The sequence below is a fragment of the Mastigoproctus giganteus genome, unplaced genomic scaffold, assembly GCF_048544385.1.
Source record: "Mastigoproctus giganteus isolate SK-2022 unplaced genomic scaffold, ASM4854438v1 scaffold_16, whole genome shotgun sequence".
Lineage (NCBI taxonomy): Eukaryota > Metazoa > Arthropoda > Arachnida > Uropygi > Thelyphonidae > Mastigoproctus > Mastigoproctus giganteus.
This window is the reverse complement of record NW_028328293.1, coordinates 3,211,385-3,238,367: the sequence shown is the minus strand read 5'-3', so window position 1 is coordinate 3,238,367 and position 26,983 is coordinate 3,211,385. Positions and strand designations below refer to the sequence as shown.

Sequence of the window (26,983 nt, the reverse complement as noted above, 5' to 3'; positions counted from 1 at the left end):
GACTTAATTTTGGAGGCTACTAGGCTTTTCATTCCAACTAAGAAATACTGTTCAAGGTTTAGGCTTAGATGGATGTCAGATGAATTAATGAGGCTCGTGGCAGAGAAGAAAAATGTATGGGATGCATATAAACTATCAGGTAACACAGAAGCCTGTGGCAGATATAAACTAGTCTGTAATAAAGTCAAAAAGGAAGTTAGGCAGGCGAAGGCAGATTATGAGAAATCTTTGGCAAAGGATGCAAAGAAAAACAGCAAAGACTTCTTTACTTATGTAAACTCTAGAAGGAAAGGGATGAATCAGATCGGACCACTTAACATAGATGGGTTGACTATTGATGATCATGCTCAGGTAGTTGATAAACTGAATGAGTATTTTGCATCTACATTCACACATAAGGAGTTATTCAATGAGAGGAATGCCACAAGGTTATCAAACTCTAACAGGGAGCTAAGTGATTTTGTAATAACTGAGAGCAAAGTGGAGGAGAAATTGTTGAAGTTAAACATAAAAAATGCACCTGGGTGGATGGGATCTATCCAGTTATATTACTTGTCTGACCAGCCATAATTATGAGACCTTCACTAGACTCAGGCGCCTCTGTAGCCAGGTGGGAAGGAGCAGCAGTGCGTAGCACACGCTTCTTGATTAGACCGGGGTTCGAGCCTGTCACCACCAAATACGGAGGATGCAGAAAGGTCAGGGAATGACCACCACATACTCCCGGAGCAATATGGCCTTAGTTGCTAATGCTCCTAAAAACCAAATAACAACAACAACAACAACCCTGGACTCAGGGGAGGTCTCCATGGACTGGAGGTGTGCAAATGTATCACCAATTCACAAAGGGGTTTCAAAAGGTGACACAAGTAACTATAGACCTGTTAGTTTAACGTGTTCCGGGAGAGTAGGCACCTGCAGGATCATCTAGACAAGACTGCAATAATAGTTAAGACACAGCATGGGTTTGTTAAAGGGAGGTCTTGTCTGCCAATTTGATTGGATACTATGATGAGGTCACAAAGGAACTGAATGCCAAAAATAATTTTGATATCATATACTTGAATTTCAGGAGAGCTTTTGGTACTGTTGCACATGGAAGACTGCTGTACAAATTGGAGAGGTATGGCATTAAGGGTAAGTTGCTACAATGGATAAAGGGATGGTTCAGTGGGAGATGACAGAAAGTGGTAATCAATGGGCACTGCTCTTCGTGGACTAATGTTATTAGTGGAGTTTCCCAGGGTTCGGTGTTGGGCCCATTGTTGTTTTGTATATTTATCAATGATATTGATGAAGGTATATCAGGTTTAATGTCCAAGTTTGTAGATGATACAAAGGTTGGCAGGGTTGTTAACAACAGTAAAGACAGTATGCTACTCCAACTGTATCTAGATAAGTTGGGCAAATGGGCTTGAGAAGTGGCGAGTGAAGTTTAACATTGACAAATGCAAAGTACTGCATATGGATAGCAATAACTGAAGAGAAACGTAACAACTGTGTGGTACTACACTCAGGGAATTGGAAAGGAAAATGACCTGGGGATAATTGTGCAGGAATTTTGCTGAGCAGTGCAGACAGGCTGCGAGGGCAAGTCATAGTCTTGTCAATGATATATAGGAATTTTGCTAGCAGGAACAGGGATATGATTATCCCGTTGTACAAGGCAATGGTCAGGCCACACCTAGAGTACTGTGTACAGGGCTGGAAGCCTCATTTTAGGAAGGATGTAGAGTTACTAGAACGAGTACATAGAAGGACAACAAGACTGGTGAGTGGAACAAAGGGGTGCTCTTACCAAGAAAGGTTTAAGTTCTGCAAATTGCAGCTCCTGGAGAGTAGGCACCTGCGAGGTGATCTGATTGAGCTATATAAGGTATATGAGGTATATATTGAGGTATATATTGAGATATACAATTCTCAGAAAACTCAGACAGAACAAAGAAATCAACCTCTTTACATTACAACAGATAGGTATTCGCAACAACATTCTGCCCCACATGTTCGGAATAACCAAGTTACACAAACCCGGCCACCCACTAAGACCTATCGTTTCTTTTAGTAAATAAGCTTTTGCTAATTTATCCACCTTCCTTGTCAAAATTATATCCCCGCTCACTCGATTCTCTACATTCAAAATTAATAATACCAACCAAGCATTCCAAAAAATCAGCAACACCACCATATCCGACGAAGACGTATTAGCTTCTTTTGACGTCATATCCCTATACACTAATGTGCATATCCCTTTCACCCTACAAGCATTATGCGTACTTCTAACAGCTGATGACACTTTAACGGAACGTACCTCTCTTTCAGTTGACCACATCCTTGAACTTACCACTCTTTTACTAGACGCTAGATATTTTAGATTCAACAATAAAATTTATCGACAAACATTTGGTTTACCAATGGGTTTAGGCATTTCTGCCTCCCTTTCTGAAATTTATCTCGCTACTATTGAAAACCAAATTTTACAACCTTTCCCCTCTGAAATTAAATTATACATCTGCTCCGCCGATGATATCCTAATAATAGGCAACAGAACAACCATAGACAATCTTTTTTTAAAATTCAATACAATACATGACAGGCTAAACCTTACTCTCGAAATCGCAACGGACAACCAGATTAATTTTCTTAATCTTACTATTTATACAACGGACACAAATTTAAATACCAAGATTTTCAGAAAAAACACGCACACCGGGAAATATCTACATTTCACTTCACATCATCCCCTTAGTACCAAAAAAGCCGTCCTACACAACCAAATCTACAACGCTATCAAATTCACCTCTTCACAAAACGATCTACACAATGAACTTCAATACCTTACTGATAAATTCATAGCCAGGAGCTATCCCCCTCAACTCATCCAACACACAATATCCACCGTTAAAAACAGTATTAATAACCCCACCAGACACAGTCACAAGACAAATACTCGCATAGTTCTCCCTTACTATAGTGAACTCGCAGCACAATTCCGACGTACATTCAAAGATACCGACATCTCCCTCACCTTCTCCACTTACAATAAACTAGGTTCCCTATTTAATTCTTACAAAGATACACACAAATATCCCATCAATGATCTCAATAACTTAATATATCTCATAAAATGTCAACCGAACTGCGACACCAGTTACATCGGCAGCACTACCACCAAATTCGGTTCCTCCACAACTTCCAATACCCGCGCATACTACCACTTCAACAGTTTCAAGACAAGTCAATCCTGCACTGAGTTAACAACCCAAGCTCAAACCCACAACCACACCCCCCTTGTTGACTCTGCCATCACTGTTATTAAACTTAGATCGAGCTACAGAATTCTTCAATATGAAGCCCTCACCATCGAATGGTACCGACACCATTCTGATCTCAACATTATTAACGCTAAACTTCCCTTCAACCTTTCACCGGCTTGGAACCTCTCGCGGCTAACGTTCCCACGTGTCAAAAAGAGCATCATGGGATAACTTTAAATACAACACGCGCTCACTTTTCTTCCATTTGCCAACTGATGACGGTTTACTCACGAAAGTCCTTCGTAACGACTATTGGCACCACCGGTCTTCTCTCTTTTTTCATTTACATTTTTTAACCTCTTTATGTCAACCAAGGATTGGAGATCTGCATTTCTACTTCCTTGCGCTCATTTTAAAATCTGTTTAAAATATTTTCACCCCATTCCCCGCCTTAGTTCTTTTTAATGCTTCTTCCAACCTAAATTTAACCACCATCTACCAAAAAATATTTTATTGCAGATTTATACAAGGTGAGTACCATTTTCTAAGCATTTGCTATTCATTTTTTAGGTATATAAGGCCTTGAATGGGTTGAGCAAGCTAAATGCTGATGGGATTCTTCCTCTTGTTCAGATTAAGAACCCGAGGGACCACAGTTTCAAATTGAGGAAAGACAGTTGTAGAATAGATGTGCGGAAATTTGCCTTTAGCCAACGGTAGTTGATTGGTGGAACAGACTTCCATCATTTGTTGTGGAAGTTGATAGCCTAAATAAATTTAAGGCTGAGCTGGCATTTGGAACGAATGGGAGGGTTGAAATGGGATGGTTTTTTTTTGACTGATGCTGCATAAGCTTGCTTTCTTGCATTGTATGCCTCTACTAATGGTAATTAGCATTAGCATTAGCGAAGGAACATGATGCAAGATAGCAAGATTATATAGCATCAGCCAAAAAAAAAAAAAAAAAAACCAACACACACACACACACCATTTTAATTTCACCCATGCACTCGCTCCAAATGTTTGTCTAGTTTTGCCTTGAGTCTGTTTAAACTATCAACTTCGACATCAAAAGATGGAAGTTTGTTCCAGCAATCACCCGCTTGCTCGCTAAAGGGAAACTTCCACACATCTAACCTACAACTGTCTTTCCTCAATTTGAATTTATGCGATCTCAGGCGATTATTCTGAGAAGAAAAAGAATTCCATCAGCATTGAGCATGCACAAACCATTCAAGGCTTTATTCTCCTCAATCAGATCACGGCGCCTCCGTAGCCAAGTGGGAAGGAGCAGCAGTGCATAGCACATGCTTCTTGATTAGACCGGGGTTCGAGCCCGTCACCACCAAATACGGAGGATGTGGAAAGGTCAGGGAATGACCACCGCATATCCCGGAGCAATATGGCCTTAGTTGCTAATGCTCCTAAAAACCAAATAACTAACTAACTAACCAATCAGATCACCTTGCAAGTGCCTAGTCTCCAGACACTGTATTTTGCAAAACTTAATCCTTTCTTTGTAAGAGCAACCCTTTGTTCCATTCACTAATCTTGTTGCCCTTCTCTGTACTTGTTCCAACAGCTCTACATCCTTGCTACTCTTGCAGACTGTCTACACTGCTCAGAAAACTTCATATCTGCCTGCACAATTACCCCCAGGTCCTTTTCATTCTCTACCACTGTCAGTGTAGTAGCACAGAGTTGATACGTTACTCTGGGTTACTGCTTCCCATATGTAGTACTTTACGTTTTTCAATGTTAAACTTCACTTGCTACCTCTCAGCCCATCTGCTCAACTTTTCCAGATCGTGTTGCAGCAGTGTACTGTCATTAGTGTCATTAACAATCCTGCCAACCTTTGTATCATCTGTAAACTTGGACATTAAGCCTGATTTATCATCATCAATATCATTAATGAATACAGAAAACAACAATGGACCTAACACTGAACCCTGAGGGACTCCACTAATAACATTAGTCCACGAAGAGCAGTCTCCATTGATTACCACTCTCTGTCTTCTCCCACTCCACCATCCCTTTATCCCTTTATCCAGGCTAGCAGTTTTCCGACCCACCTAACACTGCCTCAATGGCATCAGCAAATATTCTTGCACCCTTTCTATTTAAGTGTATCCCATCCCTGTAAAAACAGTCTCTCTTGTTAACAAGTACAGACCAGGCTGAAAAAAAATTCTACCCCTTCAGCCTTGCACAATCTTTCCCGTGCCGAATTGACTGACAAGGCTCTCATCATATACTCCCTCCTATCGTGTGTGGGCAGAATTGCAGACACCTTAAAATTCAGCCCTAACTCACGGCTTTTTTTCAGTATTGACTTTTACTTGTTAAGTAATTCTGCCGGTCTCCTACTCTTAATATCATTAGTGCCAACGTGTACAACAATATCACCCTTTGTGCCCTGAAAAGCATGTTGTGCCATCAATTGTAATGATATGGCATAACATGCTTTCCAAGACAATGAAGGCACGTACACCAAGTTATATATGGTTACTGTTTGCAATGATATGTGTATTTGCAGAACCTGAAGGTGTACCTGAACTATGGGAAAGACATAAGCAGGGCATGAGTGAAGATTTCATAAGACATTATCCTGAAGAAACTGGCTCTCTGTATGCCCTTTGAAATAAACGAAATTTTGAAAAATTATGGTCTGAGCCTTCGAAAAGTGCATCTACCTGCTGTTGAAATGGTCACAGCACCTCTGCATTGGTTGACAATCAATTGACGTTTTGGAAGAACAAGCCAAAGCGATCGCAAATACAGAAAAATTAAACAATGAAGAAAAAATGTCATTTGACCTTATTCTTAACGCCATATACAATAAGTCAAACACTAATCATAACTTTTTTTTTTTAGATGGTTTGGCTGGAACTGGAAAAACATTTCTTTACTCAACTATACTACATACACACCATATGAGGCAAGGGAGATAAGTGTTACTCCTGTTGCATCTACAGGTATTGCAGCAACTCTGTAAGCTGGGGGCAGAACTGCTCACTCTACATTCAAGATACCTCTGCTTCTGAATACAACTTCAACATGCAATTTAAAGCTGAACAGGGGAAGCTAAGGCACTTCTACAATCAAAGCTGATAGTGGGGGATGAAGCACCAATGACTCACATTCACACCTTTCATGCAGTAGACAGACTGTGCAATCTGACAGAATTAGACAGGTCTTTTGGAGGGAAAGTTATACTACTAGGCAGAGACTTCAAACAAGTCCTACTGGTGAAACTACGAAGCTCAAGATCTCTAACAGTTGCCAGTTGTATAAAGAAACGTAGGCTATGGACCAAATTCCATGTACTGAAACTTACATGTAATATGCGAACAATAGCAATCGAGAAGGAATTTTCAAACTGGCTATTAGAAGTAGGTGATGGAAGAAGTGGTGCAACTATAAGTTTGCCTACAGCCTGTTTTTCAAACACACAAGACCCTGTAGAACAACTCTATGGTGATATTAACTTCAACACTGTTACAGCTCAGCAACTCAAATGCAGAGAAATACTAAGTGTTACAAATGAGGATTCTTTTGAACTAAACAACAAAGTGTTAGACCGTATTCCTGGAGAAGTGACTGTTTACAAAAGTGTGGATACTGTAGCAAGCGATGAACCAAGTGAGCATCTGGCATACCTTGAAGAATTTCTCAACAGTTTAATACCAACAGGAAGGCCTCCTTACAAGCTAAATCTGAAAGTAGGTGCTGTAATTATGCTACTACGGAATCTTATGCCATCATGGGGACACTGCAATGGAACAAGATTGATAATTAAGCGTCTACAAATACACATCGTAGAGGCTCGCATAATAGATGGATTGAACTTAGATGCTGTTCTCATACCCCGAATATCTCTTATTCCATCTGATACAAATATGCCTTTCAAATTCAAAAGAAGACAGCTTCCTATACATTTAGCATTTTCAATGGCCATCAACAAGTCACAGGGACAGACTTTTGAAAGAATGTGTTTATACCTTCTGAAACCTGTATTTAGTCACAGGAACTATATGTTGGTCTCTCAAGAGTTAGATCAGTGGGCTCATTAAGTGTTGTATCTGAGAAGAATGAAAATTTTAAATGTGTTTATAATGAAATTTATGAACAAATAAATGAAATGTGTTGATATTTAATTAATAATCTTTAAGATATGATACTGATGGCTATGTTATGCCGGGTAAAACTAGTAATTTAAATATTTTTTTCTTTTTTTAATCCTTAATTACACCTTTAATCTATCTTTTGCTAATTTTTGGTTTTGTTTTAGTACTGCTTTCACAAGAGTACCAAATTGAATCCTTCACAAAATTTATGTAGTGCTTTGAAAATATATTAACAAAAAATTATCTCTAAGCTTTGAATTATATACTAACAGTTCATATTATAGGTGCTTTTATTTTGTATGTTACTCTCTAGATAGCAATATACAAATATTTCTTCTTTAGACTGGTCGAAATAAAGAGCCTTTATGTGTAAGAATTATACGAGCTGTCCAAGGGATTACACCGTCCCAAGTAAGTATAATTAATTTTTGAATAAGTTTAAATACTTAAAATAAATCTAAAATATAAATGAATTATATTTTGTAGATTTATTTTGAGAAATTAAACTTACTCATATGATATAAACTTAAATAATTTTTCATATGATTTATTCTTTCTTCCTTGAAAGCAAAGGAAACAATTTTAAACAGTTAGAAAAACAGCTTGTTTAGGGACCATTCGATATCTTACATTTAAGAATTTTTATTGGTTTGAACTCAGCAGTATTAGTTGTAGACTTCATTGCTTTTCAAAATATTTTTTGGGCAAGTAAAAAAAAACATTGTAGACTGTATCTATGCATGCAAGGACTGATCTAGAAAACAGGAGTGCAAACTTTTCACACTTGTGTGCCACTTTTCATCCATATAATTAGTAATGCTCCCACCCGACTTACCTGATGTAATTAAAATTTGATAAAAATTTTGGTTGTGCTTACATAAAAAAACCCTTTTTGTTATGCATAATTGTTATTTATAATTTGAAAACTATTAATAATTTTATTAGTTGTTTTTTTACACATAACAGATTGAATAGCCATATAACAATATTTACATGATTTAAAAGCAAATACAGTCAGTCCTCGTATAACACATGGTTACACTACACGAATTCGATCATACACGATTTATAAATAGGGGAACGATATCGTATATAACACAAACCGAATTAACTTATGCACGATTCGCCTTTGTGTTTACAAGAAATGGCAGTCGGACTGAAATCGCCCCAACTAAACGCAACACGATAGGAATGAAGAGGAGATTCTGAAAATGTATTTATGTTTTTTATATCAGTGAAGGGGAAACGCATTTCACAATAATAACGTAAAATTCCAGCTATCGGTATTATCGCAAATGCAATTAGATCGAGCTTACTACCAGTTCATAACAGATTCCACTAGCAGGAACGCAACTGGAAATTGTTTTTATTGTTTTATGGTAGTAACCCCCAGAAATGTGCTTTTGTAAAATGTGAGCTAGTGAGGTGTTAATAGAGTTGTCTCTGCCTTTACAGTGTTGTTTATTCAGTTGCTACATGCGCACAGCTTTGTTTATGTGTATCAAGCATGCCTCCCCATTTTGTAATTGTGCTTTATTTCCTAAAAATGAGTAAAATACTTAAAAGGTGTGAAAAGGAAGCGTCCTGGTGAAGACACTACAGATTCAGAGGGAAAAAGAAAAGCAATATTGATAAACAGAGGCGGACTGGGTAAAAAATTCTTACCTGGGAAAATTTATAGTGGCGTCATACTAGCGTTTATGGCCAAAATCACACCGGCCTCCGACCCACTGTGGTTTCCCTGGTAAGGCTTATGGCCACTCTGCCTCTGTTGATAGAGAAAAAATATGAAATTGTGAAACGTTTTGTGCGAAATGAAAGACCATTGTGATATTGCATGTGTTACAGGCCTAAATAAGGCAATGCCGAGAATTATAAGAATGCAGAGAAAATAAAAGCAACTTTTATAGCAGGAACAACTCAAAGTGTAATTAAAATCCATTAGATTAAGACACAAAGAATTGGAAGAGATGGGACGGCTGTTGGATAGAAAAATTGGATAGAAAATCAAACAGAAAACAAGTTTGCTTACGATAGAAGCAAAAGCATTAGCAATATTTTATTACGTAATAGTCGTAATAAAATACTTACGTATTTTATTACGATAATTTATTGTGTTTGGTAATGTTTTGATTACAAATGTGTGTTCAATCTTGGGTGGTCGGCACCTAACCCTGTTTTTCCCATGAGGCCTGTTGTTTATATTGCACGATTTTGTATTGCACGAGGGTTTCTAGGAACACAACTATCGTGCTATACGAGGACTGCCTGTACATTAAAATCAAATCCATTAAAATCTTGTTACAATGAATATCGTTTTAATTAAAATTTCACATACAGTGAATTATTTATAAGGTCCACCTAATATATATTGGTTAGCAATGAAAGAAACATTTTATTGTGCAATTGAGTGGTACTGTGTAGCCCATATTTTAAGTGTGCTGTGGACACATTTTCTCAAAGAAAAAACATGTAAGTTTTAAAAGATGCAACAAAAAATTCATTATCGCATACTTCATTAGTTTTCTGCCATTTGAATGATTATACTTTTTATTATTATTTTTTTTACCCATACTACCCAAATATTTTGATTGCATTGAAGTTGAATGTTTTGTTAATGCAAAGAAAAAAAAAGTTAAACATTATAAACAAAATTAATGTATTAATTTGTGAAAAATAACAATAAGTTTTATCTTCTGTGCTGTATTTCTTGATGTATCTTATTGTATTTCTTATAATAAAATATATTTACAAGATGACGCTCTCTAAACAAAATATTTTTACATGTTTGAATATTTAATCACTGTTTATTTACTATTGGTTTTAAAGTTGATATTTAAGTAAGGAGAAGTTTCATAAAGGAAATATAGGATGAGGAAGAACTGTATGGGATGAAGATGGAGAAAGGTTATTGAGAGTATTAGATTTGCAGGTAATATAGTACTGGTGGCAGATTCTGAGGAAGGATTGTAGAAATTGGTTAATAGGCTAAAGGAAAGTCGTGGCAAGTTTGTAATGAGAATAAATATTGGAAAGACAAAGGTTATGAGAGTGTGAAGAGGAAAGGTGTGAGTTAAATATTGAAATAAGAGGGGAGAGAATAGGTGAGAAACTACAGATATTTGGGAAGCTTAATGGTGGAAGAAGAGAAGAATGGCAGAGGAATAAGAATAGTAGTGGGTAAAAAATGTTTTGAGAAGCAAAGAAGAATAATATGTGGGAGATTTGAAATTGGTTTAAGGAAATGATTGGTACAGTGTCTGATATGGTATGTGGCATTTTATGGAGTCGAGACTTACATTGAGAATGGAAGATATTAGAAGATTGGAAAGTTTTGAGATGTGGGTAAAGAGGAGGAAAAGATAAGTTGGGCCAGTAAAGTGAGAAGTTTTGAGAATGCTGACTGAGAAGAGACGTTTGAATGAAATAATAAGAAGGTGGAAGAAAAATTGGATCAAACCTGTTTTGAGATGAGGGATTAACAAAAATAAAAAGTTGAGAGGAAGAAGCCCAGAGGAAGATTGAGAAAACTGATAGATGAATTAACATGGGATGGTGGATGTCCACAGGTGAAGAGGGTTGAGGATAGGGAGATATGGAGAAGTAGTTGGGTGAATGCATGGATGCCTTTGGCTGAACACTGATAATGAAATAAATTTAAGTAAAAGAAAGTGAAAATTGTTAATTCTGTGTATTAGAAAAAGTGCTGTACAATTTATTTATATAAATAATGATATATTTGAAATAATTTTTGGAGATATTCATTAGAACGAAATTTCCGTTCAATGAAATGATTCCTGCACACCCTTAAAAAGTTCATTGTAACAGGAGTTTACTGTATTTTTAATATTTGTAAAATAATAAGAGGAGTTTACCTCAATATAGAACACTTCCGTATGATACCCTCCAGAAATTAAAACGGGAAAAACGAAAAAATCGACAACTTACCGGTACATTAGAGTAAAATATAAATAATTAAATAATTAAAAAACCAATTTAACACAATTCAAATCAATTTAAAACAATTAAAAATCAAATTAATGCAATTAAAAGAATCTAATGAAAATATTCGAAACGATTTTCCTTCCTGAAGCTGACAATGCTTTTCGACCATATGTCGTGATCACAGGAATGAAAATTACCGAATCGGGTTAAACCTGAAACTTAAATAGTGATTATTTGTCTTCGCACATGCGCGTAAAGGTCCACGCATCGGAGATCAAATATGGCCGCCTAACATTAACAGAATTCTTGTGTAATTTAATTTCTACGGTTTCTGCAATTAATAGTCGCGTATAATTACGTTGAACATTAAGTATTTTGGCCTCGTTAAATAAAAAAGTATGTTTTTTGTTAATGGCATGAAAGGCTAATTCTGACGCTGCTGAACGAGAAGCACGAACTGAGGCTTCATGTTGATTTACACGAATATTAAGAGAAAATCGCATTGAACCTTGGTAAGACGAGTCGCAATCACTGCAAAAAATGTTGTATACCAGATCATCAATTTGTGTTGCGAACGCGGAAAGAACCGAGTGATTGTTCAGTATAGTGTGTAACTTCCGTATTGGCCTGGCTACAATTTTAAATTCACTATCTTTAAAGAATCTATTAAGCTGTTTGTGCCACTGTTCAACATATGGGACAGAAATAAAGTATTTTTTGATATTACTATTGTTGGTTGGTGTAGTATTTTGTATCCTATCCTTAGCCTGTACCCTAATTCGGTTTATTGTGGCAATGGAATAACCCCTGTTTAAGAACCTGCTAGTTAATATTTGTATTTCTGAGTCCAAAGCAGATTCCGTCGTTGAATTTTTATAGGCATTTAGAAATTGACTAAAGATAATCGATCTTTTGTAGGTGAACGGGTGATAGCTATTATAATGTAGAAGCATACCGGTGTTTGTAGGTTTTCGATAGATGCTAAATTGTATTTTATTCGAGTCCCGGGTAAGCGTGAAATTTAGAAAGTTTAATGACTTTGTATCCGTATCCTCCCTTTCCAATGTAAATTTGAGTCTAGAATGAATATTATTAAACGAATGTAAAATGTCTTGGATAGTACTACTATCAGTAATAACTAGAACATCGTCTAAATACCTCCCATAGTATGTGATACGGGGTCGAAAAGGTGTCAAATGTATATGCTCAATCGTTGAGAGATAGATCTCTGACATTAAGCCGCTCAGGCTCAAACCCATTGGTAATCCAAAAATTTGTTTGTACACCTTGTCTCGAAAGGTGATGTAGTTGGCCTCAACTAACAGTTTAATTAAGTGAAAAATTTCCTTAATAGATAGCTTCGTATAATTAATCGGTGTCGAGTTTTTATTTATCATATCCCAAATAATATCTAATGTGTATTCAACGTTTACATTCGTATATAACGAGGTAACATCTAGTGAGAATAAATTGTCATTGTCGTCGAGTCTACAGTCTTTAAGATTATTAAATAATGTATCGTAGTTCTTAATCCCAAATTGTATTACCTGTATAAAGGGTTTTATAATGTTATATACATGTGTGGCTAAGGATGAAAATGCCGAGTTCCTGTAGGAAACAAGTCGAATAGCAAATCCAGTCTTGTGTAATTTTACCTGACCGAAAAGTGCAGGAATATTGTATGTTCTGGCCTTCAATTCCTTTAACTGGGCCATAGCAATGTAGTTGTTTCTGCGTTCCGGGTTCTTTCCGCGTTTGCAACACAAATTAATGATCTGGTATACAACATTTCTTGCGGTGATTGCAACATGTCTTACCAAGGGTCGACACGATTTTCTCTTAATATTCATGTAAATCAACACGAAGCCTCAGTTCGTGCTTCTCATTCAGCAGTGTCAGAATTAGCCTTTCATGCCATTAACGAAAATCATACTTTTTTATTTAACGAGGCCAAAATACTTAATGTTCAACGTAATTATACGCGACTATTAATTGCAGAAACCGTAGAAATTAAATTACACGAGAATTCTGTTAATGATCGGCGGCCATATTTGATCTCTGATGTGTGGACATGCGCGAAGACAAATAATCACTATTTAAGTTTCAGGTTTAACCCGATTCGGTAATTTTCATTCCTGTGATCACGACATACGGTCGAAAAGTGTTGTCAGCTTCAGGAAGGAAAATCGTTTTGAATATTTTCGTTAGATTCTTTTAATTGCATTAATTTGATTTTTAGTTGTTTTAAATTGATTTGAATTGTGTTAAATTGGTTTTTTAATTATTTAATTATTTATATTTTACTCTAATGTACCGGTAAGTTGTCGATTTTTTCGTTTTCCCGTTTTAATTTCTGGAGGGTATCATACGGAAGTGTTCTACATACTATATTGAGGTAAACTCCTCTTATTATTTTACAAATATTATTATCAACGTAGAACGTATTGAGTATTACAGCTCTGATTCATACTATCTAACTGTATTTTTAAATATTATACTTAACATATATCTGGCTCTAAATATTGGATAAAAAGCGATCCATTACTTACAATATAAATAAATGTGAACACATTTATTGAAAACATTTTTAAAATTTTTGTGAGATGGATGTGCTTGTGATTATTAATCATCAAGGAGATCCATCTTGGGTTTTATTCCAGGAACTGCTACTCTGAACTCGGGTTCCACACCCACATGAGACATTAATTTGGAGAAGGTAGCTTCATAAAGGTAAGTTGAGATGAAAGGTAAGCTCGCTTCAACGGCCTTTGTGGAAAGATGTATATTCTTTGTTCGTGGACAATCAAAAGATAACAATACTTTTTTTTTGCTTTGAATTCTATTTTTAATGTGGAGTCATTTTATGAACTGTTTGCAATTTAAATTTAAAAAGATCAAAAGTATTCTGTAACCAGCAGACTTGTCCATTTGCCTACCTAGGAACTTTTCATATAGCTTGCCGTGGAGATTTTCAAGGTCGATTTTACAACAGCATTAATCTAAGTGTGATTTAATATCTGTTTTTGGAAAATTTGCTGAGGCACTCAAACATTTTGCATGATCCTGTTTCATATTTATGTTTCCAGAAAGTGAGCTTTTTCTAAGAAAGCAGAAATGCCATCACTTATTGATAAAATAATACAATTTTCGCTTATAGTCATTAATTTTTTTCAAAAATATCGTTGAGGTTACACAACTAAAAACCATCTTTCATTGCACAGTTTTTCAGCTTGTTAGGTTATAATCTTAAATATAAAGTTGGAATCTATTCTCTTAATGATTGCTGTGAAGAATCTTTTCCCATGAAAATCATGAAATTTCTGAATGAAAAAGTTGTTTTGTAACTCTATTTCATTATAGAAAATGGAAAATAACCAACTCTGTAAAGGTTGAGCATAAAGCTGCATGTCCGTTGAAGAAACATGGAGCCACTTTTGTTTTGCACAATGTTGTAAGATGTTTCACATTTGAAAATTACTTAATCATCTTTGGTAAACAAACTGTCTATACTGGAAGAACATTATTGCATCATGTTGCCATTTGTTTTCTATATTTAAAACTAGATGCAACATTGTATCTACACTGAAATAACAGTTTGTAGTTTGTGGCAACATGTGGGATGAAGAAGACATTTTAATGGTAGCTGCTTGTGTAGTAGTTTCTGTGAGCATCATGAAAATGAAAGCACAAGCGTTGGGTTCATTCAAGTCTACAAAAGAGAAATGTGGAAAGATATGTATATTCTGTAGACAACGAACATATGTAAAGATATGTTTGCTATCTACAAAAGGAAATGAATTACAAAGGGATTTGAGGAATGACGACCTCTTATTGGGAGAACTTCATACAGATGGGAGCTTCAAAAACTTCGTGCTGTGTGGGTCTAGCTCTGACGCGAAGTTATTACTTGGGAAGATTGAACTGATAATACAAAAGTAGACACAAACTTCAGGGAAGCTATATCGCTCCACGAACAATTAGCTATAAAACATTACGAATTTTAGTGATGTGATTTGTACCACAGTTTTGTATATTTATTCAAGATTTCAAAACTGGCCATTTTTAAAATAGTAACAGAAGTATATATATATCACTAATAAAAGTGCTTGAAGAAAAATAAAAGGTAAGTATATAATAAACTTTTTATTGGTTCATAATTTACAGATCAACTTGCACCATTTGTAACGCTCGTTAAACTATATCTGTATAATTCTCAACAGGCTGAGAGTCTAATACATATGTTTCTGTAGGTGTTGCAAGAGGTGTGGAAGTGTACGATGATCCTGAAGGATATGTTGATCGGCAATATTGCATTTGAGAAACCGATGGATTGTGTGAATATGGTTGGCTTTGCGTAAGCAGCCATACATTGTCATATTTTCCCATACTTGTTCATATGGAATATTCAGTATTAAATGTCCTACAGTATTTTGAGCAGGCAGTATGCAGATTTATAATTTTACAAGCTACATGCTCCCCAAATATAGCATAGCTGTCCTGCTGTCACTTGTTGTTGTGTATTTCCTTCATCAACTTGTAAGCCTCTTCTTTTCTGAAACCATCATCAGCTTGTCATTTAGGTGCATTTTTAACATGTTTGCCTTTGGGAAATTTAAACACTTTGTTAGTGGTATTCGTGGTTCCTGCTATTTCTGCAGCAGAAGTTGATGTCTTTTGGGTTTATTTTCTTGTGTTACATTTTCAAGAGTCTGTTCTGCCTCTTCTTTTTCATTGTCAGATTTCTGTTGGCTGAGATTTAATAAAATTATTATTTTTCTTTCATTATTCAGAACTTCTTTTGCTTTTGGTTCAAGAGTCTGTCACAAGAGATTAATGGGGGATTCATACAGTTGGGGAATTTCACATGAGGTGTGATCGCTAATATCTTAACTCTAAAACTCTTCTTCTGTCTCATTGTGCCAGATGCATGATCCATATATATATTATTGCAATTATTTGAAAGCAGAACATTTGCTACAAAAAAATTCCTCCAATATTAGAGATATCTCTTTTTGTAATGTTTCATAAAACTTCAAGTAGTTTTATGAAACATTTCTGCTAGGATTGCACCTTCGGAATAGTACCTAACAAATACCATTTGCATTGCCACATTAATGGTATGTGTACTTTCATCCAGCTGGATTGAAAATTTAGTACTGCTGAATTTGTTTCAGCAGTTGTGTTTTAATGTCATTAGCAAGATCCATGAACGTGTTTTGTCATGTTTTTTATGGCTTCATTGTTTTTGCAGTCAGGTGACACTTCAAAAAATTCCCTTTAAACCTTTGATAAAATTGTTATGTATTTATTCATTACATTTGCACTTAATTGTCACAATTCTTGATGTTGTTAAAAAAAAAGCAGTGTCTTTTTTTTTTTATGTCAGGATGCTTGGTAACCAAGTGGGGCATAAATTTTTGTTGTCATCATACTCTTGTTGACCAGGATATTAGCATAAAGTATACACTAGGGTATTTTCTTCTTATTAATCATTGTTTGTGAAAATTCAAGTTCAGAATATTCTTCTTTATATTTCCTTACTTGAGGATTCCTTCATATCACATTTGAATATGGAACTTTCACCACTTAAGGAAACTTTTGAACTTTTTTTTTTTTTTTTTTTTGGGACAATCATTTGATGAAAATGTAGCAGTTATGCTTACACCCTACTTTAAAAGTTGCTTATTCATTTTTAGATTGAAAAAAATAAAAAAATAAAAAATAAATAAATAATTCTGTACATTAACTAACTAAACTGTTCAGAAATATTGAACTCATATGTGCGAAGGCTATATTCAGCTGAATGCGACATATTTATGTGAACCGGAACAAATTTGAAGGATTTAGGATACTTTGGAAAATAATCTTTAGAAATAACTGGAAATTAATATTTGGCATGGGAAAGTGCTTGAAAGCTGTTTTTTTTTTTTTTTTTTTTTTTTTGTCTCTGAAGTCTGTTTTCACTCCATAGAGCAATTTGCATTGCCATGTTAATTATTTGCAGTTGTTTTGAGTGCAGAAACTCACAATTTTCAGTTTTGATTAGCCACCATTATGTGTAATGGTCACTGTTTCTTGAATTACTTGTGTCTCAGTGTGTGCACAGCAGTAAACTGTTAAGGAAATTCAATACTACATGCAGAAAGCAATTGGGCATAGAATGCTATAGTTGATTGCCTTTATCTCTCTGATGTGTTTTTGACTAAGGAAAAAAAAAAATTCAAATATTTTTGTGAGTAGCCCTACTTCAAACTCTTAATATTAGTACAGTATATGAAAATGACCTGTATGATATTCCTTTTATAATCTAGTTATTGCAGCTATGAATATTCATTTTTTTGGTATTATATTTATGAAAAAGGTAAAAACCATAAGTGATATTGACAAATGCTCCAAAACTTTTTATTTTGGGGGTCCATGAGATTTGCCCAGAAACAATAACTTTGCAGAATCAGATTTAAAAAAAAGGAGGAAAAGCATTCATAAATGCTGCTTTATGAGATTTTCATTGGGGGGGGGGGGGGCTACTTGGCACTAATGCATTTGAAGATGGTAAACCTGTTAATTTTGTTCTGACATCTGGCAGGTTAACAATCAGGTAACAACATTAGCTTTTTGTTTGTTTCAAAACAAAGTGTACATAATTACTTGGAATAGGGGGGGGTCTGCATGATTGTTCATTATTATGTTAATGAATTGATAGACATCACATTGTTATATCACATGGTAGATTAAGTCATTTATTATCAAAACATTACAGTTCCTTTAAAATCGTGTCATTTTCCTTTAAAATTGTGCCATGTGATATAATAGTGTAGTGTCTGTCAATTCATTAACTTAATAAAGTGTACATAAATCTCAACATTGTTGAGTCAGCAACATTTACTGTGAATATGAAATGAAAACATCAGTAACTTGCCATTACCATCAAAAGTTAAGAGTTGTTATTTCAAGTTCATGAGTAAGACATGTTTGTCAATTCTTAATTTGGCATACTAACTGATAAGACTCTTTAAAATAAATATAGAAATTCTGTGGACATATATTCTGTGGCCTCCTCTGACTGTGCGGTTGTCCTGGAGTATAAACAGAAAATTTATTTATTTATATACATTTATTATATTTATCTGTCAGTTGGTATAATTTATGATATATTTAAGTGATTGTTGAACAAAAAAAAATAGTAATAATAAATAGAAATTTGTAACTTCACCTGCATTTGATATCAATCATGGAGAGACTTTTTTTGCTCTCGCTGAAGATCAAGCACAGAGCTTTGTCATTAATGCTTTGGCTTATTGGCTTAGAGATAAATACCATGGAACCATAATTCTTGGTTCTGCCTAAGTTTTTAATATCTTTTTTGAATTGTATAGTATCACCAGAATGATGAATCTGCTACAATTTAAAAAAATCTGAGACACTGCCAGGGCATCTGTTTCAAAGCTGTCCTGGCTTCTCATCAGCTGGCGGGTTGCCTCTTTTAGTAAACATATGAATAATGTGTTTTGTTCAAGTGAACAGCTAAGTGGTGTATGGCAGTAAAACTTCCATTTATAACCATAACAACTGTTATACTTAATTGGGTCACATTTGTCTTATTCAGTACAGATACAGTAGAGCTGTCAGGGGTATCTCAGCACAGTAGTTGAAATCAAATAAAAATTCATATGCTTCTCTTGTGTTTGATTTCAGTCATGGAGAAACCTGTTCTCACTGAAGAATGAACACTGAATCCTAACTGCTAAGGGCTTATGTTCAATTTAGAGGCAAATACCATTATCCATGTTCTGCCTAAGTTACTAATATCTTTTCAAATTGTATATCATCACCAAAATAGGTGAATATTTTGTATGTTTAAAAAAAAATAACTGAGACACCACCAGAATAGCTGTTTCAAAGTTTACTGGCTTCTTATCAGCTGGAGGGTGGTGTCTATTAGCAAATATGTGCTGAACTGTAATTAATGTATTTTGTGTAATTGTGCAATCAGGCAGTATAAGTAAAAGGTGAACTTCCATTTATAAATATAACAACTGTTATGTTTACCTTTAACTCCTACACTTGGGTCATATTTACCCTATGCAATAAAAATGCATTAGGATTGCACGAGTATTTTAATGCATTAGCTGAAATGAAATCAAAATTCATAGGTTTTACCTGCATTCAGTTGAAATTTTACATCCATACACTGTTCACTTAGACAAAATATATTATTCACAGTTCAGCATATGTTTGCTAATAGAGACCACCTGCCAGTAAAATGAGAAGTCAGTAAACTTTGAAATAGCTGTTCTGGATACATTTAAAGATACATTTAAAGAATCTAAGAATCATTAAATGTATAGCAGATTCATCTATTCTGGTGATGCTTTGCAATTTAAATAGATGTAGCAACTTAGGTGGAACTGCAGATAACAATATTTGTCTCTGAATTTAACATAAGCCCAAGCTTTAGTACCAAGGACTCAGTGCTCGATATGCCAGGCGCCACCGTAGCCAGGTGGGAAGGAGCAGCAGTGTGTAGCACACGCTTCTTGATTAGACCAGGGTTCGAGCCCGTCACCACCAAATACGGAGGATGCGGAAAGGTCAGGGAATGACCACCGATATCCCAGAGCAATATGCCCTTAGTTGCTAATGCTCCTAAAAATCAAATAACAAACAAACAGCTTGATATGCCTGAGAGCAGAAAGTCTCTCCATGATTAAAATCAAAGGGAGATAAAGCATATGATTTTAATTTGATTTCAACTACTGCACTGAAATACTCCTGCAATCCTGTAGAAAAAACATTACTTTTAAAATAATTAGAAATGTGTATCTATTTATATTGGCAAAGAATGGTAATAAAATTCAATTTTGAATAGACCTTGATATTTATAGCCAGATTCTGCATTGTAAATATATCTTAAAATGAAAAGTGAGGGAAAAAAAATCTGATATATTTTGGGAGGCCTTCTTACCTCCCTGAACCTCTGCCTCATCTCCCCTAGAGAAATGAGACTCCCTGGTTAAAAACTCCTGCTCTATAAATTATATTTTGTTTTTATATCAGTTCCTCCCCAAATTTTTTTGCATCCATAAAGGAGCATTCCCTTCAGTTTGCACACCTCTGATCTAGATCAGCAATCCCATTTAGTCTGGATAAATTTTACTGTATTTTATTATTTTAAATAAACTCTGTTTAATGACTAGTTATTATGTATATTGTTTTTTATAGGTGACTGCCTTATATGTTCATGAAAATCTGAATATGATGGCAATAGGGTATGAAGATGGGCATGTATTTCTCCTGAAAGGGGACTTGACTCGTGAAAGGTAAACAGATCAACTTTTTTTTTTTTTTTATAATCAAAAAATTGTGTATTTTTATGCTAAAGTGTATTAAGTTTTAAAGTGTATTGTAATTATCTGAATATAGGATATACAGTAAACTCTATATTATTTTCTAAGGGATGGCTCAAAGAGCATTGTAAACAGGAAAGTGTTATTAATTCAATCCTCTCCTATACACACTTCACAGGATTGATTGTGGGACCAGAAAAAAAGTGTTCTGTATGAGAGTGTTATAATGGGAGTTTACCATTTTTACTTTGTAATAATTTTACTGTATTCCTCATACAACAAAGTCTTTATGTTTGATGATTTCAAAATTTGTAAATCTATGGTGGGATCATTTGTAAATCGATGGTAAATCTGTCAGGGGACCTATCTTTTTTTTGCTAACAATATATATCACAGACCTTATTGCAAAATCTAAAATTATCACATTAATACCTTAGTTCGAGTGTACAGTTTGCCCTGTTATTTAGTCTTCATGACCTATAGCTACTTATCAAATAAAGACTACTTACTATGTTCAATTTAAGATTTCTGAAATGTATTCCTAAAAATATAAGTATCCAAAAAGTTGAGCTGAGATTAGATTAGATTAAAACTCTTTCCAGGATGACTGATCATAAAAAAAAAAAAGAGGTTCTTTAAATTACAAAATGATAGTTTATAACTTTAAAATAAGTATATGTTATAAAAAGAAACCATGCAATAGGAAAAAATATGGTGTAAATTTTTTTTTTTATGTAAACCCCAAAACACGAGAGGTATTGGAACCTATAGTACATAGTACCGTGCTTGGGTTGGAGGTTGAGAAGACAAAAGAAGATATTTCTTGACATTAGACCTGAACTTCTGTAGACTGTAATTTTCAGAAAATACGTATGAAGGAAGGTTGTTCCAGAAAACGGCAGTTGAATGAATAAACGAGGAAGATGAAAAGTTGGTTCTGTGAGTTTGAAGTTGGACAGTAAATGGATGTTGGCTGGTGGTGGCACATGTTTGGACTGTTTTGAAAGAGAGAGTGGGAATTATAGAAGCCAATTCAGAAGAACAGTGCCCATGAAGTAAATGTAGAAGAGGCATGCAGCAGAAACAGTATGTCTATGAGACAGCGAGAGAGAGACTCTGTTAAGATGAATCATTAATTAACCTAACTGCCCTCTTCTGAACGGAATCAAGAAGCCTGAGAGAGATTTTGGGGGCACTGCCCCACATGTGGGAACATTGTTCCATGGTAGGGTGGATTTGTGATTTGTAAAGAGTGAACAGCTGTTTGGAAGAAAAGTAACGCCGAGAGCGAAAGATAAAACCAAGTTTTTAGATGCAGAGGAAGCAATGTTTGTAATGTGCTTGTGCCAAGAGAGATTAGAAGTCAGGGTAATCCCCAAAAGAGATATATCACTTTGCCTAGAAATCAGAGTGTCACCAAAGATAAGCATAGGAGCAGAAGAATCCTTTTTGTGAGATATAAGACAACACTGAGTTTTAGAAGGATTGAAATCAACTAAGTTGTCTTTGCCCCACTGGAGAATTACCTGGAGATCGGCATTTAAGGAATTGGAAGCGGATATTCGAGAAGTTGAAGCTGATTGAGCAGGGCAAATTTTCTCAAAATGGAAAGTGGAATACAATGTGCTATCATCGGCAAAACTATGGAGAGGATTTCCAGTCAATGGAAGAAGGTCATTAATATACAAGACGAAAAGAGTGGAGGAAAGAACTGAACCTCAGCAGACACTGGCATTAGTGGAGAAGTTAGAAGACAGAGAGCCATCTACCATCACCCTCAGTGAGTGATCATAGAGAAAACTGGATAACCAATTACAAAAAACAGTTGGCAAACCATAAGATGGAAGCTTGTTTAGAAGATCTTTATGCCAAACACGATCGAAAGCCTTTGAGATGTCAAGAGTAACTGCTTGTGTTTCACCGAACTTTTCCATTGAATTAGTCCATAAATGGGTAACATAAGCCAGAATATCACCAGTGGATTGACACTGACAAAATCCATACTGGCGATCGTTGATAGGACGGAAGGTTTCTAGGTAGTTTAAGATTGGCGGTTAATTGATTTCTCCATTACTTTAGAAAGAGTAGAAGTAATTGCAATGGGACGATAATTGGATGGGATGGATTTGTCACCCTTTTTAGGAACTGGCTGGATATGAGCAAATTTCCAAGCAGAAGGAAAAACACCGTTGGAATAAGAAAGTGAAAAAAAGGTGGCAAAGAACAGGAGTAAGTTCAGAAGCACAGGCTTTGAGAACATGTGCAGAAATACCATCGGGACTTGGAGCTTTCTTAGCATCTAGATTCGTCAAAATCTTTCTGACATCCTTTTGATGTAAGGCCACAGGAGGCAGTGAATGGAGCGTGTTGGGAATGGTGGGAGGTGTTTTTACCAAGATCATTAATACATGAGTTGGAAGAAAAATGGTGTGCTAGCAGGTCAGCTTTATCCTTGGCTGAAGTGACAACAGAACCATCTGGTTTGGACAGAGGTGGAAGCAGAGAAGGGCAAAAGTTGCGGCCGATAGCTTTGGCAAGAGACCAGAATGCTCGGCTACCATTAGGGCAAGAAACAAGTTTTCTACTCTTAGCCTGTTCAAATTCTAGTTTGGACTGATTAATAACTGCTTTACAATTGTTGCGAGCTTTGATGTAGGCAGAAAAATTAAACTAAAGAATTAGAAACAAGACAATTAAGGTATGCAGCATTCTTCTCTTGAACAGCCTTAGCACATATATTGGAAAACCAAGGTTTAGATAAAGGACGAGATTTTAAAGTGGAGTGTGCGATAAAGGATTCCATTCCTGCAAGTATAATTTTACTGACACGATCTGAGCAAATGTTGACATCAGAAGTTTTTAAACAGTAATCCGACCAAGGAAAAGAACAAAAGAAATCTTGCAGGTCATCCCATTTTGCATTCTTGTAATGCTAAACAATATGAGGTTGGGAATAGCCATGAGATAAAGGCTCCATTGGAGAAGAGACAATCACCAAATTGTGATCTGAGGTGCATAAAGGACCTCTCACTTTAACCGTGTACTTAGAAGGGTTGTTTGTGAGAAAAAGATCAAGCGTGTTGGCTGTATGGTTAGGATTGTCCGGTATTCTTGTAGGTAAATGAACAATCTGTACAAGGTCGTTAGTAATTACAAAAGCCTCAGCAACTCGACCAGCTGAATCGGTGTGACTAGAAAACGGAATCCAGTGGAGTTGTGAACATTAAAATCACCAAGGAAAATTACCTCACTGTTAGAAAAGTTGGGCTGGAGAAAGTCAAGTTGCAAAGATTGGAAGTCAAAGAGCTCCAAGTGATTAGTGGAATTGGGAGAACGATAGAGACAACAGCTGAATTTGACACAATGAGGTAGAGAGATTTTAAGCCTGAGAAACTCGAAAAGAGGAGATTCCAAAGTACCAAGTCTCTGACAGGGAATATCGGAACAGACATATGCACAAATACCACCATTGAGGCGAAAGGGGTCATACAGCGAATAATTTGGGTAATTGAGATGAGCAGTAGTTGAATCAACCGATAACTGAGATTCTGTCAGAAAAAGTACACGGGGTTTGGTAGACTGCAAGTTGAAATGGACATCGTTGAGATTAGAATTGAGACCATGTATATTTGTGAAACGAATTAGGTAGTGTTTGGGGGGTTTAGATCTTTTCACAGATAAGCTTACTCTATTAGTTTGACAATTCATGGTGTATTCAATGGTAAGAAAAAGTGTGTGGGACAACCTGTATGAAATTTTTGGATATGGCGTACACATGGTAAGAATATACCCAGATCCTTGACATAACATGGCCTCGACAATGCCCCCGCATACACACTACTCGGCCTCCATCTAGTCACTATCTGGCAGAGTAGAGGTAGCAAGATTATACACTAGTTGATCCGGAAGCCTCTTAGAGAGTTACCAATAGGTTCGGTCCGGTGTACTAACATGTGGCTGACCTGTGAACACAGTTTTAGAGCTGTACCCTCGAAATGTAAGGAAGATTGGATCTCGCCACGATGTTCATCATAACCTCAAAAGTCATGAATCATACTGCATGATGGAAGAGATGGGAAGAGCTGACCGGAACTTACCTCTGGAGACTAAAAATGGGTTGCACCACTTCAAGCCTCCAATAAGCAAAGTCGTGGTATTTTACCGGTTGATGAGAGTCATCTACCTCCTAGTATTGCCAGGTAACACAGAGGGGCGGTATTCCTCCATGTGGTGTGGTGTGGTGTGGGTGCCACACCTCGACCCCTGTTTACATTGGTTCACACCTGAGTGGTCACCCACCGTGTGCTTCTGCATGGAGGTTATACCCAGGATTACTAACAGTCCCACCATCGTGAGGGTGCAAACAGAGAATTTGGCTGCCACAGACCGTCTGGACTTTGCCAAAATTGGGTCCACTTGACTTGAGTGTCACTTGAATATAAGTTCCATCAGCGTTTTAGACTCCCAGGTAGCAAGTACAGCTTGTCTGGCATATCTACGAGAATGTCTGTGATAACCTCAAGGACCTGTTAGAAATATGGTCTAAATATATATTTACACCATATTTCTAATTAGTATTTTGGGTCTACATTTACCCATGAGAAGTTATTCACGGAGGAGAATGCCAGAGGTGAATTAAACTCTATCAGTGTGATTTTGTAATAACTGAGAGCAAAATGGAGGAGAAATTGTTGAAGATATACATAAGAAAGGCATCTGGGGTGGATGGGATCTGTCCAGTTATATTAAAGGAGGCAGCAAAGAAGTAACCAAACCCTTGGCCATGATTATGAGAGCTTCCTTGGACTCAGGGGAGGTACCCATGGACTGCAGATGTGTAAATATGACCCCAATTCACAAATCAGGATCAAAGGGCGACACAAGTAGTAGTAGTAGTAGTAGTAGTAGTAGTAGTGGCACTTGATGCAAGAAAGCAAGTGTAGGAGCTTATGCAGCATCAGCCAAAAAAAAAAAAAAAAAAAAAAAAAATCACACCATACCCTCCAAATGCCTGTCCAGTTCCTCCTTAAATTTATTTAACCTATCAACTTCCACAACGACAGATGGAAGTTTGTTCCAGCAATTAACCACCCGCTGGCTAAAGGCAAATTTCCGCACATCTATTCTACATCTATCCTTTCTTAATTTGAACTTATGTCCCCGTAGGTTCGTATTCTGAACAAGTGGGAGGATCCCATCAGAATTCAGCGTGCTCAACCCATTCAAGGCCTTATAGACCTCAATCAGATCACCGCGCAGGTGCCTAGTCTCCAGCCACTGCAATTTGCAGAACTTAAGCCTCTCTTGGTAAGAGGATCCCTTCATTCCCCTCACCAGTCTTGTTGCCCTTCTCTGTACACGCTCAAGGAAATCTACATCCTTCCTAAAATGAGGCCTCCAGACCTGTACGCAGTACTCAAGGCGTGGCCTGACCATTGCCTTATACAGAGGGATAATCACCTCCTTTTCCCTGCTAGCAAAATTCCTATATATCATTGACAAAACCCCATGACCTGACCTAGCAGCCTGTCTACATTGCTCAGAAAACTTCATATCTGACTGCACAATTATTCCCAGGTCTTTTTCATTTTCTACCACCTTAAGTGTAGTACCACACAGTTGGTACGTTTCTCTCGGGTTACTTCTACCCATATGCAGTACTTTGCATTTGTCAAGGTTAAACTTCAGTTGCCACTTCTTAGCCCATCTGCCCAAATTATCCAGATCCTGTTGCAGTAGCACACTGCCATTACTGTCATTAACAACCCTGCCAACCTTCGTGTCATCTGCAAACTTCGACATTAAGCCTGATATACCTTCATCAATATCATTGATAAATATACAAAACAACAGTGGACCCAACACCGAACCCTGTGGGACTCCACTAATAACATTAGTCCACGAAGAGCAGCACCCATTGATTACCACCCTCTGTCTTCTCCCACTTAACCATCCTTTTATCCATTGTAGCAACTTACCCTTAATACCATTCTGCTCCAATTTGTACAGTAGTCTTCCATGCGCAACAGTATCAAAAGCTTTCCTGAAATCCAAATATATGATATCAAAATTATTTTTTGCATCCAGTTCCTTTGTGACCACATCATAATAACCAATCAAATTTGTCAGACAAGACTTTCCCTTAACAAACCCATGCTGTGTCTGAATTATTGCTGCAGTCTTGTCTAGATGATCCTGCAATGCATCTTTAACCAGTGACTCCATTATTTTACCCGGAACAGAAGTTAAACTAACTGGTCTGTAATTACTCGTGTCACCCTTCGAACCTCCTTTGTGAATTGGGGAT

General features: G+C 36.3%; 1 protein-coding gene across 2 annotated transcripts in view; it reads left to right on the top strand.

Annotated features, from left to right (window-relative positions):
* LOC150074894 (vacuolar protein sorting-associated protein 11 homolog) overlaps positions 1 to 26,983 on the top strand; it is a 612,407-nt gene that overhangs the window by 83,441 nt on the left and 501,983 nt on the right. For both annotated transcript variants that reach the window (XM_090389417.1, XM_090389418.1), the window contains exons 5-6: positions 7,727 to 7,795; positions 20,552 to 20,649. In XM_090389417.1, the coding sequence (XP_090245543.1) occupies positions 7,727 to 7,795; positions 20,552 to 20,649 (167 nt within the window). The remainder of the gene's footprint in view (positions 1 to 7,726; positions 7,796 to 20,551; positions 20,650 to 26,983) is intronic.